The 16,896-nt window shown below is 45.5% G+C and overlaps 5 protein-coding genes across 5 annotated transcripts; 4 read left to right on the top strand and 1 right to left on the bottom strand.

The window, feature by feature from the left end:
• The first annotated feature begins 8 nt into the window (after positions 1–8).
• Positions 9–6,456, top strand: LOC135437641 (uncharacterized). The gene is made up of 3 exons (XM_064695645.1): positions 9–525; positions 4,666–5,046; positions 5,106–6,456. The coding sequence occupies exons 1-3, from the start codon at positions 503–505 to the stop codon at positions 6,439–6,441; spliced, it is 1,740 nt and encodes a 579-aa protein (XP_064551715.1). The 5' UTR covers positions 9–502; the 3' UTR covers positions 6,442–6,456.
• A 1,026-nt stretch (positions 6,457–7,482) lies between these two features.
• On the top strand, positions 7,483–9,740 carry LOC135437983 (uncharacterized). Its single transcript, XM_064696114.1, has 3 exons — positions 7,483–7,908; positions 7,959–8,164; positions 8,224–9,740. The coding sequence occupies exons 1-3, from the start codon at positions 7,550–7,552 to the stop codon at positions 9,618–9,620; spliced, it is 1,962 nt and encodes a 653-aa protein (XP_064552184.1). The 5' UTR covers positions 7,483–7,549; the 3' UTR covers positions 9,621–9,740.
• On the top strand, positions 9,671–10,360 carry LOC135437982 (uncharacterized). The gene is made up of 2 exons (XM_064696113.1): positions 9,671–9,856; positions 9,919–10,360. Exons 1-2 carry the CDS (start codon positions 9,751–9,753, stop codon positions 10,215–10,217), a joined length of 405 nt encoding a protein of 134 aa, XP_064552183.1. The 5' UTR covers positions 9,671–9,750; the 3' UTR covers positions 10,218–10,360.
• A 111-nt stretch (positions 10,361–10,471) lies between these two features.
• OstDelta (oligosaccharide transferase delta subunit) lies at positions 10,472–12,931 on the top strand. Its single transcript, XM_064696112.1, has 4 exons — positions 10,472–10,631; positions 10,837–11,075; positions 11,131–12,415; positions 12,473–12,931. Exons 1-4 carry the CDS (start codon positions 10,619–10,621, stop codon positions 12,847–12,849), a joined length of 1,914 nt encoding a protein of 637 aa, XP_064552182.1. The 5' UTR covers positions 10,472–10,618; the 3' UTR covers positions 12,850–12,931.
• A 284-nt stretch (positions 12,932–13,215) lies between these two features.
• On the bottom strand, positions 13,216–16,757 carry ACOX1 (acyl-CoA oxidase 1). The gene is made up of 8 exons (XM_064696111.1): positions 16,324–16,757; positions 15,409–15,568; positions 15,250–15,346; positions 14,993–15,188; positions 14,023–14,935; positions 13,858–13,963; positions 13,642–13,794; positions 13,216–13,574 (listed from the first exon to the last, which is right to left on the bottom strand). Exons 1-8 carry the CDS (start codon positions 16,445–16,447, stop codon positions 13,314–13,316), a joined length of 2,010 nt encoding a protein of 669 aa, XP_064552181.1. The 5' UTR covers positions 16,448–16,757; the 3' UTR covers positions 13,216–13,313.
• Between the last annotated feature and the right edge of the window lie 139 nt (positions 16,758–16,896).

Below are 16,896 nucleotides of genomic sequence, written 5' to 3'. Positions count from 1 at the left end.
TGAAAATTGCGTTGCGAAATGGGCTCAGGAGTGCGGCTTCATTAAGGATGCATGAGAAATGCAGGAACCACGACAGGCTGACAGCTGGCAGGCTGCATTATTTGGCTGCACCCACAAAAGTGACACCTTCAACTCGATTCGCGCAGAGTCAGGGACACAAACTCACACACACACACACACACACACACACACACACACACACACACACGTCAATTCACACTCGCGTTCGCACACCCTCGACGACTGCGACTCGTGCTTGATTGAAAGTTTTTGGCGTGTGAGAAGTTTGTGTTTTGGCTCAGTTTGGATTTACGATCCGTGTGGTCAAGTTGTTGTTTGCGCTTGAACGGCTTTTAGTTTCGCGCGTCTTCCTGTTGGGGCACCTGGACATGGACAGCGGCCATCTGGGTTTAAGCCCAGTCATGTTTACACCCAGCCGCTCGCCCCGCCAAGTGCTGTCCTGTGGCAAGTGTTAAAGTGCAAAGTCCAAAGTGCAACAAAAATGGACTGGAAAAACAACGATGGGTAAAGAGAACTTCCCTTTACGTATATGCATTTATGTAGTTCAAAGAGAAGTTGGTTCCGTGGCCTTGGCTATTGCATTCATGCCAGCATAATGGCGCATTCGTGTCATCTGCATTACGTATACGCCCCGTGGCGTGACATGCAAATGTTAATTAAATGCCGGCCATAAATCTTCTACTTCTATATATAATTATGTGCAGAGGAATGTGTACTCGGATTGTTATTGTTTATTATTGTTGCTGCTGGTGCTCTAATTGCCAATTGATTAGCATATTTAAATGCGACCTGCGTTACGCCTGGGCCTGCCTGGGTCTAAAAATAGCTAACTAACCAAAGGTCATTTGGCATTGTCAAGATTAGAGCACTGGACTAGTTACAAGAAGTCAATTGAAAACTAAGCTAATTAGTTAGATAAAGCCGAATTTTAAATGCTCTGTAGATATATGGCTGAGTGCCATATGATATAGTAGATGATGCACCAGACAATAGCTGTGCTCGTTGAAGAAATCTTGAAAAATAGATAAACTTTCCTTATTTTTCGACTGATTTGATATAGAAGCTTTTTTGCTGAGGTAAACTACCTCAAGATACATCAAGTTATTTTGAAAAACATAAAAAAAAATTTCTATCTTTTCTTTCTGTTTTCTGTTTTCTCTTTACCAAGCGAATGTTATGGGACAAAGGTATAGTTACGAGAGTGTAACTTATAAGATATTTACATAGATGGACTATTTACAATTAAGTGAAAAGGAGTATTTAAATGAGTCGCCTTTCTTTCTGTAGACCTTTTGGTCATACTAGCCCAACCATAATGGAACTAGAAAGTGCCCAGTCTGTTTAAGATATATTGAACATATATTATACAACAACTTATTTGCTGACCATTTGTTCCTTTGGCATATAGTCCCAGATATAGTAGTCCAAATAGACCCAATCCGACTATATACTACCAGAAAGACAGTACGGTTCAAGATCAAGATATGTATATTGATTTTTTGGGATTGTAGACTTCTTCTATGCCTTACACATTTCGTAACAAAATTAGAGGAAAGTTAACTCAAATCTTAAATACGCTTGTACTTAATTTTGTTGTCAACTGTTTCTATAAGAAAATCATTCCATTAATATCCATTTCAATAGATTTCAATTATATATTCTAAAGTAGAACTATGCTCGGAGTCTAGTTCGTATAGGACATAAATATCACCTAATTGGGCTGTTTGAAAATAGAGAATAAAGAAATAAACGCTTAAACTTCTTTCATCTTTCGGTTAATAGGAAAAATGACTTTATAGGCTAAGTTATTCAACTAATAAACCAGAAAAACTCGTCTTTTATCTACATACCTTAAAGAAGAAGGGCATACAGACTTCGTTCTTCATTTAATAAAAAAAAAGGCAAGGCAAAGTTATTCAACCAAACCAGAAAAACTCTTTTTATCTATATACCTCATAGAAGAAGGGCTTTGTCTTCATTTATTTACAAAAAAAATGGTCTCTAAAGGCTGTTATTCAATTAACAAACTAGAGAAAAGGAGTTTAATCTACAAACCTTATAGATGAAAGGCACACAGAATTCGTTCTTCAGGCGCTTCGCTTTTTTTGCTTTCATTTATTTTAAAAAAATAGACTCCGTAAGCAAAAGTATTCAATTAACAAACCAGAGGAACTCCTCTTTTATCCACCTTCCTCCTAGAAGAAGGGCATATGAAATTCGTTCTTCAGGCGCCTCGCCTGCTCTGCTTACATTTATTACCTTGGGGCGGGTGGGAAATTGGGTCAATCGTTTGGCACTGTTGCTATTAAAAGTCGAGCTCGACATGATTTGGGCGCCTTTTGCACTCGCAGCTGCAGTTGCTTTTGCGTTTGCGTTTGTGTCTGTTTCCGTTTCCGTTTCGAGGCAACAGTCACGCACGCAATTACAGCTGCAGCTGACGGCTGGCTTTTTGGGCAAACTGATAGAAAGCTGACACTGACAACACTCTTTTGATTTACAGCCATAAGCAGCTAATCTACCCTTTTGCGAACACGCTACTTGATTTCTTAATATTTGATATGCATAACTATTTTTGGAGCACGTTGATGATGCAAGCGCCTCTAGGAAATTAAGTCGTTATATGGCTTTCCATTTCTCTTTCTTACTGCCTTCACTCTTTTCAGGGGTCTCTATTCACTATTCGTTCTCTTTAACTCTTCCAATTTTACGCTCTCTCTCATTTACACAAATTCACTTAACTCAATAGCGCCTCTCTATGCGATTTTCAAAGAGTTTAAGTAACAGGTTTTGACAAGATTTTGACTAGAAATACATCAACTGTATCTTTAAGAGTCTTTACTCTTTTAAGGTCTCTCTCTTTGTTATTCGTATTCTTTAACTCTTCCATTTTTACGCTCTCTTTCGTTTACACAAAATTCCTTTACTTAATAGCGCCTTTCTATGCGATTTTCAAAAATTCAGCTAACTCATTCTGGCAATATTTTGACTAGAAATACATAAACTATATTACTCTTAGTTAAAGCGAGCTCTAATTACACTCCCCTCTATGTTCTTTAATATCTTTGTAAGCTCCTTTCTCTTTTCTAAAACTTCTTCCGTTTTGCTAATCCCTTTCGGGCGGACACTCCTGGCCCTTGCGCACAGCGTTCCAGGCTATGATTGATGGTTCTACACATCGGTTGTTTAAGAAATAGCTGCAAAATGCATATGCAAAACTTTTGGCCATTAAATATGCAAATTTGCCAGTCATAATACACGAACAACAACCGCAACTGAAAGTACTCAATGGCAACAGGTGTCCACGTTGCAATTTGCATGCCACGAAAGGTGCATCATTTATGAATACCCCAACCCACAAAAACAATTAACGACATTTAAGGCCTGTCTAAGGCAAATCCAAATGAATCCATGGGCGATGTGGGCGTGGCACTCTAAGCAATTGGCAGGTATCGATTGATGTGTAAAAAAAAACCAAATCATTTAATTCCTGTAAATATTCACATTGAACATTTTCCAATTTCTTTGCAATTTGTCTGTTTATCTGTCAGGCGTGTGTGCCTAGCAACTCATGTCAGCAGGTGTGCACAGGTGTGTGCGTGTGTGTGTTAGTTTGTTGTGTGCGTGCTGGCACGCTATGAAGAAATTCCTTTGGAGCAGCTCCCAGCTAGAGTCTAACAGGCGTATTAGTATTATTCATAGGGCACCATTTGCTAAGGTCTACCATCAGAGCGTCCTTTTATTGTCTTACCCTGTTCCTTGAATGTCGCCGAGGTGTATTCGCCAGCTGGCAATATGATTCCATATATATATCATTTCTCATTCTTCCTTCTTTGAAACACAGTTTTTTATTGCCTCAACAATTGGGTTATGAATCATACAACAAACAATAAATTAGATTGCTGATATTAAGAAGATAATTGATTAAAAATAAAAGAGAATATTAATTGGGAAGGGGGAAAGGGAAAAGAAGCCTATAAAGATAGGTTTGTATAATAAAAAAGAAATTTGATTAAGGTATGAACACAAACCTGGGCTTATAGTTGTGGATAGCCGGGTTCCCGGAGGGTTCCTTAAGACTAGAGGCTAAAACTAATTCCTGGAAGAACTATCATAGCTGACAATAATATAAAGAATGTTGCCCAAAGCAGATCCCAAGCAAACAGATGCCAAACAAACGAACAAAATATTGAGCTACTTTAAAGACTTTCGTTTACTTTAAAGAATATTCCTCGAAGTCGTCGTAGAGCCTACTTCAAGGAATAATTCCCTTAAAGTAAACGGCAAACCTTTTTAAATAAGCAACATTTTAAAGGGTATGCCTGGGCGGTGCATGCTCATGCTTAACTATGTCCAAGTATTATAAATCGAGGAATACTTCCCTTAAAGTAAACGGGAAACCTTTTTAAATAAGTAACATTTTATAGGGTATGCCTGGGCGGTGCATGCTCATGCTAAGCTATTTCCACGTAGCACATTTTCTATGTTTTTTTTTTTTTTTTTGCAATTATTAGCGATTTTGCTTCGATTCCCTGTTATTTGGTTCCAATGGCAACGCCGACGCCAAACGTAGCCAAGGACCCGAGAGGTTGGGTTGAAGTCTGGCAATTGGCAAATTTGTGGCTAAAAGCATTTTTCTGTCCGCAGTGCCCGGGCGGAGTTCAGTTGGAGTCGTTCGTTTTCGGAGCCGGACCTTGCAGCCAGCCACAAGCACAGGGATCGCTTTAGCATCCGCCAGCCGCATGAGTACATTGCCGTTGATGATCTCAAGTTCTTCCGGCGCCGTCAGCCCGTCCCGCTGCACACGCACAGCAACTTCTGTCTGTCCAACAGCGAGGAGCCAACGATTGCCTTCGGCTCACTGAAGTCCGAGTACAGTAGGCAGTATTGCTGCAAGGGCCACGGCGACGCCCGGCCACCGCGTACCCTGCTGAGGCGTGCCACATCGCTGCGGCTGGAGGGCTTGATGCAGCTGCTCTCCGAGCATCAGGATAAATATCACTGGTATACGCCCGAGGATCTGCAGTTGTAAGCTGAGCTCAAAAATCGTATGCATAGATAACTATTTTCCTCCTCTTCCCCTGCAGTGCACGCACGTATCCAGTGCGCAATCCGGAGAACTGGCTGCTGGGCGGCACGCATGGAGACGGGAACATGAAGAGCTCCTCGTATCTGTCGCATCCCATGGTGGATAGCGGCGCCCAAATTTTGCCACGCGAAATGTTTCGCGACGACAAGGAGCCGTCCAATCGGCTGACCAGCGACAAGTTCAAGCGTGATGTGGCCGCCCGGGAGCAGAATCGTTGCCACCTGCAAATGCGAGCCGAGGACACACAATACGAGCCAGAGCCGTCGGAGTACAGGCGTCAGTATGTGGAGCAGTTTCCCATCGAGAAGGCGCACTCGATACCGCAGATCAGCAGCATCCGGATGCAGGGCGAGTTCCATGCTGTGCCGGAATACCAGGACAGCTTCAAGATGTACGCCAACTACTCGAAGAGTGCGCCCATCAAGAAGCACGACAATCTGCACATCTCTGGCGCGGAGCGGGAGCCCAGCGCCAACGAGCCAAAGGCGAGCGGCGGCGATTTGCCCGAATATCGCGATAAGTTTAATGTCCCACCCAAGCACATGGCCAAAGAGAAATCGCTGAAAACGGAGGATCATCTGCGGCCACGCGGCGAGTTCACCAAAGAGGTGCCCGAGTATTACGAGAGCTTCCGTGATCCGCACATCACCGAGATGCCGGAGCGCGGCAAGGTGCGCGAGCCGTGCCTGCGTCTGCGCGGCAAGATCGAATTTAATCCCGAGTATCGCAACAACTATCTGGACTTTCCACGCGCCCGGCCGGTGCTGCACAAGCCAGTCTCCTCATTCCGGCTGCCCACCACCAGCACCACCAACACGAACACGAACACCACCACGGCGACCGGGACCAGTCCTCGGTTGCCCGCGGCCAGCAGCATGACTGCCAACGAGCTGACCGCCACGCCCGAGTATCGTCGCGCCCAGTACAATTACCAGCTGCGGGAACGGGAGCGGGAGCGGCCAGCTGGTAATCTGCGCAAGAGCTCCGACTCTTCGCTGGATGCCGCCCGCGTTCCGCTGCAGTCGCAGATCAAACGACGTCCTTCGCGACAGCGTCAGCTGAAGGAGCCGCCGGCGGCAGTTGCGCCGAGCTTCGAGGATGTGGCCACCGGTGGCTCCAAGAAACCTGCCAGATATGGTCGGCGTGGCTCCGTGCTGCAGAATGCGGCCAAATGCCGAGACAAGTCCTCCATCGTTGAGGGCAATCCCAAGTATGCAGCCGGCTGTCGCCGCCAGGCCAAGCAGACCACGGAGAATCAACAGGACTCCTTTGTGGTGCTCGACGAGCCATGCAAGCCTTCCAATTGGATGAAGAAGACCTGGTACGATTCCTAGGCAAATTCATCAGAAAATTAATTAAATAAAGAATTTACTTATAAATACGAATTTCAATAGATTTTGATGGGGCACTGAAATTGTTGAGCTCTTGGCATATGATCTTATCTAACATCGGAATTCTATATAATATTATGCCATAGAATTTATTCAAGAATCAAAATATAGGGCTATATATATTTAAATTTTAGAAAAATACTTTCCCTATATGTATTGCAGACAATCTATTTATTCTATTTAAAAACCATAAGCTTTACCATCTGAAAATCTCATTTCTCGTGGTAAAATTTACAAGTAAGTTTTAATAGTTTGCAACCTAAAGTTTATAATATTTCAAATCCTAATCCTTATTTAGTATTTAACAAAAGCTAACTTTTCTTATTGCTATTCTTTATTTAGTATTTACCACAAGGTAACTTTTACTTTAATTATTTAACAGAGTAGACGCGAAAAGCAGACGAGAAGAAGCGAGAAGTTGAAATGTTTATATTCTTAAGAAATAATCAGAAACGAATGATTATTTCATTGTTACTATAGCAGCCATATAACAATCCGAAGATATCTTAAAAGATGTTATTCCATTCAAAAAATAATATTTCTACTTATAATTCCTATATAATATATTCCGATATTGTAAAACTCGCAAATGCCACATTTAGTCAATATACCTTAAAAAGGAATTCATTTAATTTTCGACCGATAATTCCTATAAGAACTACGAGATATAGGGGTCCTATGCAAGGCTTCAAGAGGATGGCTTTAAGACTATGAGACTTATTTGCAAAGAAAATAAAAGGGTATAAAGAATACCAGAAGCAACCCATTCAAGATCTGCTCTCAACACTTCTCGCTTCGCTTCTCTCGGCGCTCTGGAAGATCTGTGAGAGAGAGAGAGTAAACTTGGGCACGTAAACATAAACAAACCTTGGCGGGTTTTCAAACACGCGACCAACTCAACTTGGTTATCTAATCTACGGCCAAATTGATAAGCGAGCCGAAAGAGCGACGCTTACTCATAGATCCGTAGTATCGTCAGGAATTTTGCAATCGAAGCATGTGAAGAAGAGCAGCTGCGCACTAAGAAGAGGTATACAAAACAATATTGGATATGGGCGTGGAGGTGGGTCATGCGGCCAGTCCGCCAGGTCATATACTGGGCTATGCGATACGCAGCCATACGCGCATCTATGTCTCCTACATAATCCCCACCTGCCTGGCGCTCTTGGTTTACATGCTGCAGACGTCTACAGACTTGGCCTTGAGCTATCAGCATTTCCGGCAGCATGAGCCCGGCTACGGAGCCGGCACACTAATACTGGTGCTTGTGCCACCGCTGCTCACCTGCGTCCTGGTGCTCAGCTCCAGGGAGCAGCGCAGCAGCGCCAACGACGCCACTCGCAATAAATTTTTAGCCTGCAGCCTGGGACTGCTGCAGCTGCTCCTCTTCCCGTTCGCCGTGCTCTACAGGTGAGTTAAAGACGAATATGTGGTTGCTCCATCGTCATAATCCTCTCCAGGCTTATCAAGCGTCTGTTTTGGTCTGTTGAGGCGCTTTTCCACGCGGACGACAATGTGGAGCGCATGAAGTGCCTGTCGAAGGCGACGCAAACCTCCAGCATTGAGCTGTACCTGTTGATCCAGGCCTATGCGCAGGCGGCGCCACAGATTATACTGCAGATGTACCACATGCTCGCCCAGGACATCTTTCGCAACTACGAAACATGTGAGTATAGAGGATTGGTTTTCATCCGAGTCGGGTTTAACTGAATGTCTTCATTGCAGCCGCCTTGCAGGGCATGTGCCTGGTATTTGCCGCCATAGATCTGGCCGGGATCACGACCAGCTATCATCGCATCGAGAGCCAGCGGCGCGTGGGTCGTAACTATCCCTGGGCAACGGCGCAGCAGGTGGAGGCACAGCGCTGTCGGCTGGAGCAGAACGAGCGGCTGTGCGGCGAGGTTGAGCGCAGGAAACGCGAATCGGAGCGCACGCTGGCAACAAGCTTTCCGCAATCGGAGAAGATCATGCAGAACTTTCATGCCAGACAGATGGACAGCCAGATTGGCAGCCATGAGCTGCACATAAGCGGATATGATGAGGTGGACAACGACGGCGTGGAGACGCTGGAAACAAAAGCCTTGCTGCACTCGCCCACAGCAGCTGCCGGCAATATCACGGATGATGATAAGATATACCAGGCCAGGCCCAAATTGCAGATGCGACGCGAAGAGCTCAAGCATCTGGATAGCATCGAGGTGCTGGACACAGTGCCCGAGACGCCAGCGCCTCCGCCGCCGCCCGCCACGGCGCCGCCAGCGCTGCCCATGCTGAGGCTGCCCACCGACAATAGTCCGCCGACGGCCGCGCCAGAGCTGCGACGCACTGTGTCGGATACTGAACACAGACGCAGCCGGCTCGTGACGCGTCCACTCTCCCAGCTGGAGACGTTCAAGGATATGCTGCTGGTCAATGCACAGCTGTACATCAAGGAGCACGTCCCGCGGCCGCCCAAATTGCTCATGGGACGCGTCAACGAGGAGCCTAGCGATGATCGCACTCCATTGGTCGTGGCGCAGACGCCAAAGGGCACGCCCGTTACGCCCAAGGATGTGGTAGATTTCTACTTTCCGCGGCCCACAAAGATTGTGAACGGCATCCAGCAGGACGACTTTTCGGGGAAAACCGTTGCCTTCTTCGGTTGGATAGCGTTCATCACAATGCGCATGCTCTCGCTGGCCACGTTCTGTGTCTTCTATCCGCGCGCCTTCTTCATCATTGTGGGCGTGCACTATGCCCTGATGCTGGCCGCCTTGGCGCTGGAGACACGCTGCCGCGGCAGCTGGAGCCGCTCATTGTTCTATCTGCTGCTCGGCTATGTCTACATTTTTGTGTTGCTCGAGTTTCGTGTGTGCTTCAAGAGCGTAAGGAGATGGTATGGCTGCTATCTGGTGCTCATCCTGGTGGAAAACATAACCATGTCAGCGATTTGGTATGCCAACGAACAGTTCGAATCGTGGTGGTTCGGTTTCATTTGGGAGTGGATCGTCTACAGCGGCATCTTGTTTCTGGCCACAATTGTGGTCTACTACTGTATACTGCGTCCCAAGGATGTCACGCTCATCGTGGAGGACGAGGCACCCGCCCAACAGGATCAATCAGAGCAAGCGTCGGTTGCTTAGCTGCCCCGTTGCCATGCTCCGAATATGTTTGGCCTGATAAAGCAGTCAAGCACTTTTCATTGTCGCATATTAGCTCGTATCACAATAATAAATTATTTTCGTTAATATTTACACTAAAAAGCGCTAAAACATGAAGCGGAACGATAATTTTCGCATCTTAGGCAAGGGGCCCTGCCCCGCTGAGATTACCGAAACTCAGGAGAGTTTCGGCACCCCTTATAGAAACAAAAAGATGAGTAAGGGCGTATTGTTCGTCAAGATTTGAGTGTATGATTTGGTTAGTTCCATTATATTACAGTTACACGCGCTAATCGTATGGAGCAATTCTTGTGGAAGGAATGTTTGGACGAATACAATCGTCAGAATTCAGTTAAGGAAGACTTGGGCCCCAACCACACCGAGTATTTTGAACAGTTCTGCAAGGATAAGCCACCGGAGGACGAGGAGCGTTTGGAAGTGCGCGTTAACAAGTATCCTCTCTACTGCACCACGGCCATAACTCTATGGAATCATGAGGGCGACAGTTCGAAGACTTTCAAAGTGAAGTATTCTGTGACCAGGCCATTAGCGGAATGTACCGAGAAGTTTGGACCCTAATCAAAAACAAATCGTTATTGTTCAGTTCAGTTTTAATGTTCTGTGTGAATTTAAATGTATGTGTTACAAACGCAGCACATACAGCTAAGCATGCAAAATCTTAGTTTATCTTAAAATAAATGCTATTTAAATAACGGCATAAATAGAGAGGCTTTCTGCTGTTAATCGATTAGCCGATAACCGGTCGATTGTTTGGCACATTTAACTTATACAAGAGTGTACACACTGTTTTGTAGCGAAGTCGCCAGCCCTTGTTCTTGTGCGTATAGGACAACACTGCCGCTGACGTGTCTGTAAAAAATATCGAAGCTGAAACAGGCGGTGCAGGCTATTTACGCATTTTTTATTTATTATCCTATAGCATATAAGCTGCGTTTAACAGCGCCACACAATATAGGACAATGTTGAAATTAGGTAGGTTATTTTTTATAGTTAAAAATCAATGGCAAAGTCAAACGGACCTCGTGTATGCGGTCCAAAACGCCGGCATAGGCGCTGTCGCTGTCGCTGTCTCGTTCTCTGTCGCTATTGCCGGCGTCGGCGTTGACTTCGCAGCTACGGCCCAAAAACTTGGCCAACACATTTAAAAAAATATTTATTATTTCATTTTTAACAACAGGCTTCATGATCCTATGCGTACTATGCGCTGCAGCAACGACTTGGAGTACGCGCACAGTCGATAGTCATCTGGGGCCAAAGGATCTCACCCGCCTGCAAAAAGTCTTCGTCGATGGGCTCAGTTCTAACGATTTGCAAGCGATTTTCTTCGCCAGCTTAAACATTGAAACAACTGATGCTGCGACAAAGGAAGCGCTATGCCAGAAGATTGTGACGCTGCATGCGGAATCCAAACTAAATGTGAGCATATTTTAATTCTCATCCAATTCTTTTCTGACCATTTGCCTATTTTCAGAACTTCGAAAAAGACTACTACCTAATTGGCGCCCACAGGAACCTGCGTTGCACAGCAAAACTCGCTGAATCTTTGCTGTCCAAGGTGTACAGCTCACTGGAATTGGAGCTGGCCACCACTCAGGAGATTTACTATCGCGTAGTGGCTCATAAAGCACTCGGCGTTCAGGTTAGCGAAGCAACTCAGTCGAAAATTGTGAAACGTCTGCAGGAACTGCTGAAACGAGATGACACGCTGAGCGGTCTCGGTTATGCATTCAATGTGGCTATCCAACTGGGCCCTAGCGCCAGTTTCATTGCCAATCGCATCGAGGATGCTGTTGTGCAGGCTGACGAGGTCGATGGCAAACTGTTGCAATTCGAGGGCGGGCTAAGCATTACGGCTTTGATACTCAACGGCGTTTTTGGCGTTTCGAAGGCTTTCAACAAGCCAGCACCTGTTACGCCCGAACAGGCCGTTAAATTTGCCAACTATTTGCTGAGTCGCCGCTCTGTGCAATCCGCTAAAGGAGCCCATGTGCTCATCGAGGCGTTGAAAACCATCAGCAGCACGGAAAAGGTATCGCCCATCTGCATACAGCTAATTGGAAATGGACAACTTGAGTCGCAGTCACCCACATTGAACGTAGCCATTGTCGATTTGCTCGGCAAACCTCTGTCACCAGCCGTGCAGAGCCTCAGTGCCAAAATTAGTGTCAAGAAGGATAACTCAGTGTTGGCGGAAAAGGTTCAATTAGTTTCCAAGTCTTCAGACAAAACCACTTACGTTGCCGATTTGAGCAGCCTGAAGCCAGCACGTGGCATCTACCAGGCGGACTTGAATGCCGATGGCGTTTATAAGCAGAAACTGCAATTCAAAGTGCTTGGACGTGTTAAGGTACAAACCCTGGAGTTGGGTATCGCCGAATCAGATGCGAGTGCAGCTACACGCAAGCAGAGCGTCAGCTTTCCCAACAAGCTGAAGGACACACTCTCGGCTGACAGCACACAAAAGCTGCTGCTTAAAGCCCTGTTGGTCGATGAGAGCAACAACAAACCCATCTCCGTGCATCAGGCTTTTGTGCGTTTGTATAACCAGGAAACGGACAAGGAAATCATATTCGTTGCGGAGCAGGACAGCAGCAAGGCCTACAAATTTGATATGGATGTGGGCAATCAGGGCAAGAATTTCAACTATCAAAACGGCTTGTACAACATTTATCTAACTATCGGCGATGCCTCGCTGTCCAACTCCTTCGAGTGGCTGCTGGCTGATGTTCAGCTGAAATTCAACCAGCCAGACAGAGGTAAGTGTAGCCGCCTGCATAACTCGTTCCGTATATTAATTCAATAACATTTTACAGATATCAAGCCCAGCCATGTGAGGGGACCTCTGCCAGAGATTGTGCATCAATTCCGCGTGCCCGATAAGCGCCCGCCCCGCATTGTATCTGATATATTCACCGGCCTGTGCATAACTCCGCTAGTGCTGCTCTTTGTGTTTTGGGCCAAATTGGGCATTAATGTGTCCAACTTTACATTGGCACCCAGCACCATCGGTTTCCATTTGGGCTTTGGTGGCATTTTGGCACTCTTCTTCGTTTTCTGGCTGCAACTCAACATGTTCCAAACACTGCGCCTGCTCATACCAATCGCAGTATTCACATTCCTTTGCGGCAATCGCCTGTTGCGACGTCTCTATGCACAACGCAACGCCAAGAATCCAGCTGGTGCTTCATAAGCGATACAACCGAAGGCTTTATGGCTGTGCTCTGTTCAGCATTCGATTGGCCGCCATCGACAGCTGCTAGTTAAAACAAAAAGGAGTTGCAGTCACTCTATCTAAAAACTATAATTAAAACCCATCTTTAATAAAGCGTTTAGTGTAAGCTCTATTAAAACTCAAAACTTGGACTTCGTGCTTGGACTATATCAAGCCAAGGAATGTGGAGGATTCGCTTAGATTCATGCACATAAGTCTTGGTGTATATCTAAGGATTAAGGAACTTTGAGCACTATCGACATAGAACAATCCAGATATCAATAAAAACAAAAGTGCTTTGAGTACCAAACATAACTTCAGCAAACAATTTCACACTAAATAATATAAAATTAACGAATAAGCTTTAATGATATATACAAATACGGCGATTTAACAGGCCTACAACAGTAACGAAATACCCCTTAAGAAAAGTTAACGCTATTTTACAAATGCGCCTTCATGAAGGGCTTTAGGTATTTGTGGAATCCTGCGTTCACCGGCTCTTTGTTGAGCGGGTTTTTCTTGGTTGACTCAAAAATATGCTCATACACATTGCCATCGTATGCACCCAACGCGGAGTCCAAAACGCGATCGTGCAAATCAAAGCTGTCGACCAGAGCAATAGCATTTGGGCGCAAACGCTTCAGGCAGCTCTCCAGGCGCACCTCCAACTTGGTAACATCTGCATCAGTCAGGTCAATGAACTACATACAATCATACATTGTGGGTAAGTACAGAAGCAATTTACTTTATATAATTGTATGTGCTTACGCGTAAAAAGTCACCAATGCGATTAAGGCAGGCATCGACTAGGTAGAGCTCCAGCACCACCTTCAGCACATCGGCCAGGGCGGGCGAAACTTGTCGCGAAACAGCCATCAGCTCCGTGTACGCTGATTGCGCCAAAAATGCGCGACCGTGCAGCTAAAAGAATAGTATATAGTTTAGTTTTGTATATAACTCATGTATGTCCTAGTTCCTGCTTACGTCTGCTGCGCCTGTCAGGAATACGCCACTGAGATTGGCGGCCACCTCCGTGCTGTGGCCCTGTCGGCGGCGCTGCTCGATCTGCTCATAAGCGACGCGTACTTTGCTACATTGGAATTCATTTTACATTTCACTTAAATATCATAAATATTTAAACACACTCACTTGGCGGCCACAAACTGGAATGCCTTTACAATTGACTCCATGGAGCCATCGAAATAGACGAACTGTTTCTGCTTGATCGCCTCATTGATGTAGGCCACAGTGGGCACCAGTTGATCCCCGCTCAGCGCCTGGCCGTACACCTTGACCAAATAACGTGCCGTCTGTAGCAACATTACCGTGTTCTCGCCCTCGTAGGTGCACACAGCCGTCGTCATGCCATAGATGGTCGGAAAGTTGGAACAGTCCATATACCCATGGCCGCCGCAAGACAAACGACAGGTCTCCACGCCAGCTGCTGCATCCGCGCTGCAAATGGCCTTCAGGCAACAGGAGAGCGCATGCATCTCGGGCAAACGATCCAAGTTGCCCAGCTCAATTTCCCCGGACAGCACATTGTACATGTTCCAAATACCATCACCGGTTGTCTTAAACACAATTGCCTTGGCTATCTGCGGGAATAGCTTCAGTTGCTGTGTGGTATGTTCCATAATCTGCGGCTCTGGCTCCTTCGGATCAATGGGACTCTGTCTTCGAACTGCCGCATATCGCGTTGCAATTGTGGACGCCTTGGCCAAACTCTGAGCAGTATCCCTAATAAGTGCACATCGGACAAACATCATGGTGCCATAGGTTAGGACACTATTCTTGGGCGCCACATAGGTGCCGTCGGGCAGCACCTGTTGGTTCTTCATCAGCATATTGTTAAGCGGAACGCGCACATTCTTCAGGCCCAGATAACCATTATTGACGCCCTTCATGCCCAGCTTGGTGCCAATGTCGCCAATATCAATGCCTGGCATTGGCATATGCGTATCTGTGTCCCTCAGCTGCACAATAAAAGGCGCCAGTCCACGGAACTCGCCCTTGGTGTACAGCTGAGCCACGACAACTGCATGGTTCGCCGTATGTCCCACTGTGGATGATATTTTAGTGTCGTGTAGGTTCATTTAACCCGCGTTTAAATACTCACAGCCGCCGGGCCACCACTTGTAAGCACTTAGTGAGGGCGTGTTAATCACAAACTCCTTTGTGCTGGCGTCGTAATCGGCGCGCGTTTCCAAGCCACGCAAAAAAGTGCCGTGTCCCAGTTCAGTTTGCGCGTAGGTGCCAATTATCTCACAATCCCAGGCCTTGGACAGCCACTCCACCTGCTGTTCCATGGTGCCCTGGAAAACATATATTGGGTTATTTGAATGTGAAACGAAGTGAAACAAAGGTAAATCTTACTTGACCCATAATAGTTGGCACAAACATGATGTAGTGCAGCGATATGGGATTGCCCTCCTTAAGTATAGCCGCGCCCAATGACCCGCCCAGCAGAGCACTGTTACAAGGGAATCATAAAAATATAACCAAAATGCAGTCAGGATTAATTGTAATCCTTACTTGTATGTGTCTACGCCGTCCTCGCCATCAGCGCGCAGTTTGCGTATCTTTTCGCCAATGAGACAGGCTTTGCGTAAACTGTTCTCGTACAACTCCTTGTGGGACAAATATGACGTAGGCAGATCATCCTTCATTTCTGGATCCTCCAGAAACATTTTCTCTGCAATTGCAACAACAGATATGTGAAGTGCATGACAATGACAGGGCTGTTAACACGTAAGCGCATTTTCCATCTATCTATCTATCAATTATGCCGGACTACTGTTCTATTATTGGTATAAGCGATTAAGCCAAATCGACTAGATAAAGCTTATCAACCCCATACCGAAGATTTATAACCTTTTCAAGTGCTGCTTAGCTATGGGAAATATGTGACTTAAATAGTGCAATCAAAGTCTACAGTTCATAACTAGTTGTTGGAGATGCTGTTACTTGTGCAAAGTTCATCATTTATAAATTTGTAAGCTACGATCATAAAATTTCGCATTTGACATGAGCTAACGATTGAGGCGTAAAATTTGCATTAGTTGTGGGGCTAAATACCGTCGCGAACTTAATGAATGGGAAACTATGGAAGATACAAATCAAAACAAAGACGCCGAGAGGGCCGGCCATGGGTTGCCAGAAAACTTACACATTGTCAAGGCTGCCAGATAAGAAAAATGTATCAAGTCCTATATTAAGCACAGTTCAAAAGTTTAATTGTTTATGGCCATATTACATTTGCATAGGTGTCGCTTGCCTATCTTATAAAGGTATTTGCCGTGTCATGCTACTGCTGCATTTAATTGCTGCCAATTGCGAAATGCGGTTGAGTACGATTGAGCGTGTGGCTCTTAAAGTCTAGCTTAAAAACCAGTTAATTTTATTAAAAGAGTAAAAATGCTGAGTACACGTATTGGAGAGTCGACTTACCCAAGGCTTTCTTCTCTTTGTATTTGTCTGCGCCACCAGCCCAAAAGATTGAAAACTCTTTTGGATCAAAGGTCGCTGTGTTGCGCTCCTTTTGCAAATCAGGATTTACTTCCAGTGCTGGCATTTTGCTTAAATTGCTTCGAAAAACGGGTTCGCAGTCGAGTTTATTTCTTTAACACAAAGAAAACTTTCACGTGCGTCTCCTACGACGAGCGAGTACTAACTAAATTTAACATGGAAAAACAACTGTATGTGTTGTACTTGCTTTGAGCGCCGTTAATGCATGCATATGTATGTACGTTTGCGCAAATCTTATCTGCTAAGCACAGTGAACTTTAATCGTGTGGTTGGGAATTGAAATACACTTGTACCCAGCTTCTAGTGGGATTATTTGCGATAATTGCCTTCAATCAATCTTTTGTTGTTGCGCCATATGAGCGCATACGCTAATCTATTGTTGATACTTCTGTCGTTGTTGTTGTCGTTGGGGCTCTTTGTTTGTGTGCAAGCAGCTGTGCGCCAGGGCTGCGTGATAGTGAATTACGCGAATAGAGTTGCCAGATGGCTGACTAT

The sequence above is a fragment of the Drosophila montana genome, unplaced genomic scaffold (genome assembly GCF_035044405.1).
Source record: "Drosophila montana isolate Dmon_TW-CO22-7 unplaced genomic scaffold, ASM3504440v1 contig_3833_1, whole genome shotgun sequence".
Taxonomy (NCBI): domain Eukaryota; kingdom Metazoa; phylum Arthropoda; class Insecta; order Diptera; family Drosophilidae; genus Drosophila; species Drosophila montana.
This window is presented reverse-complemented; position numbering and strand designations above follow the sequence as displayed.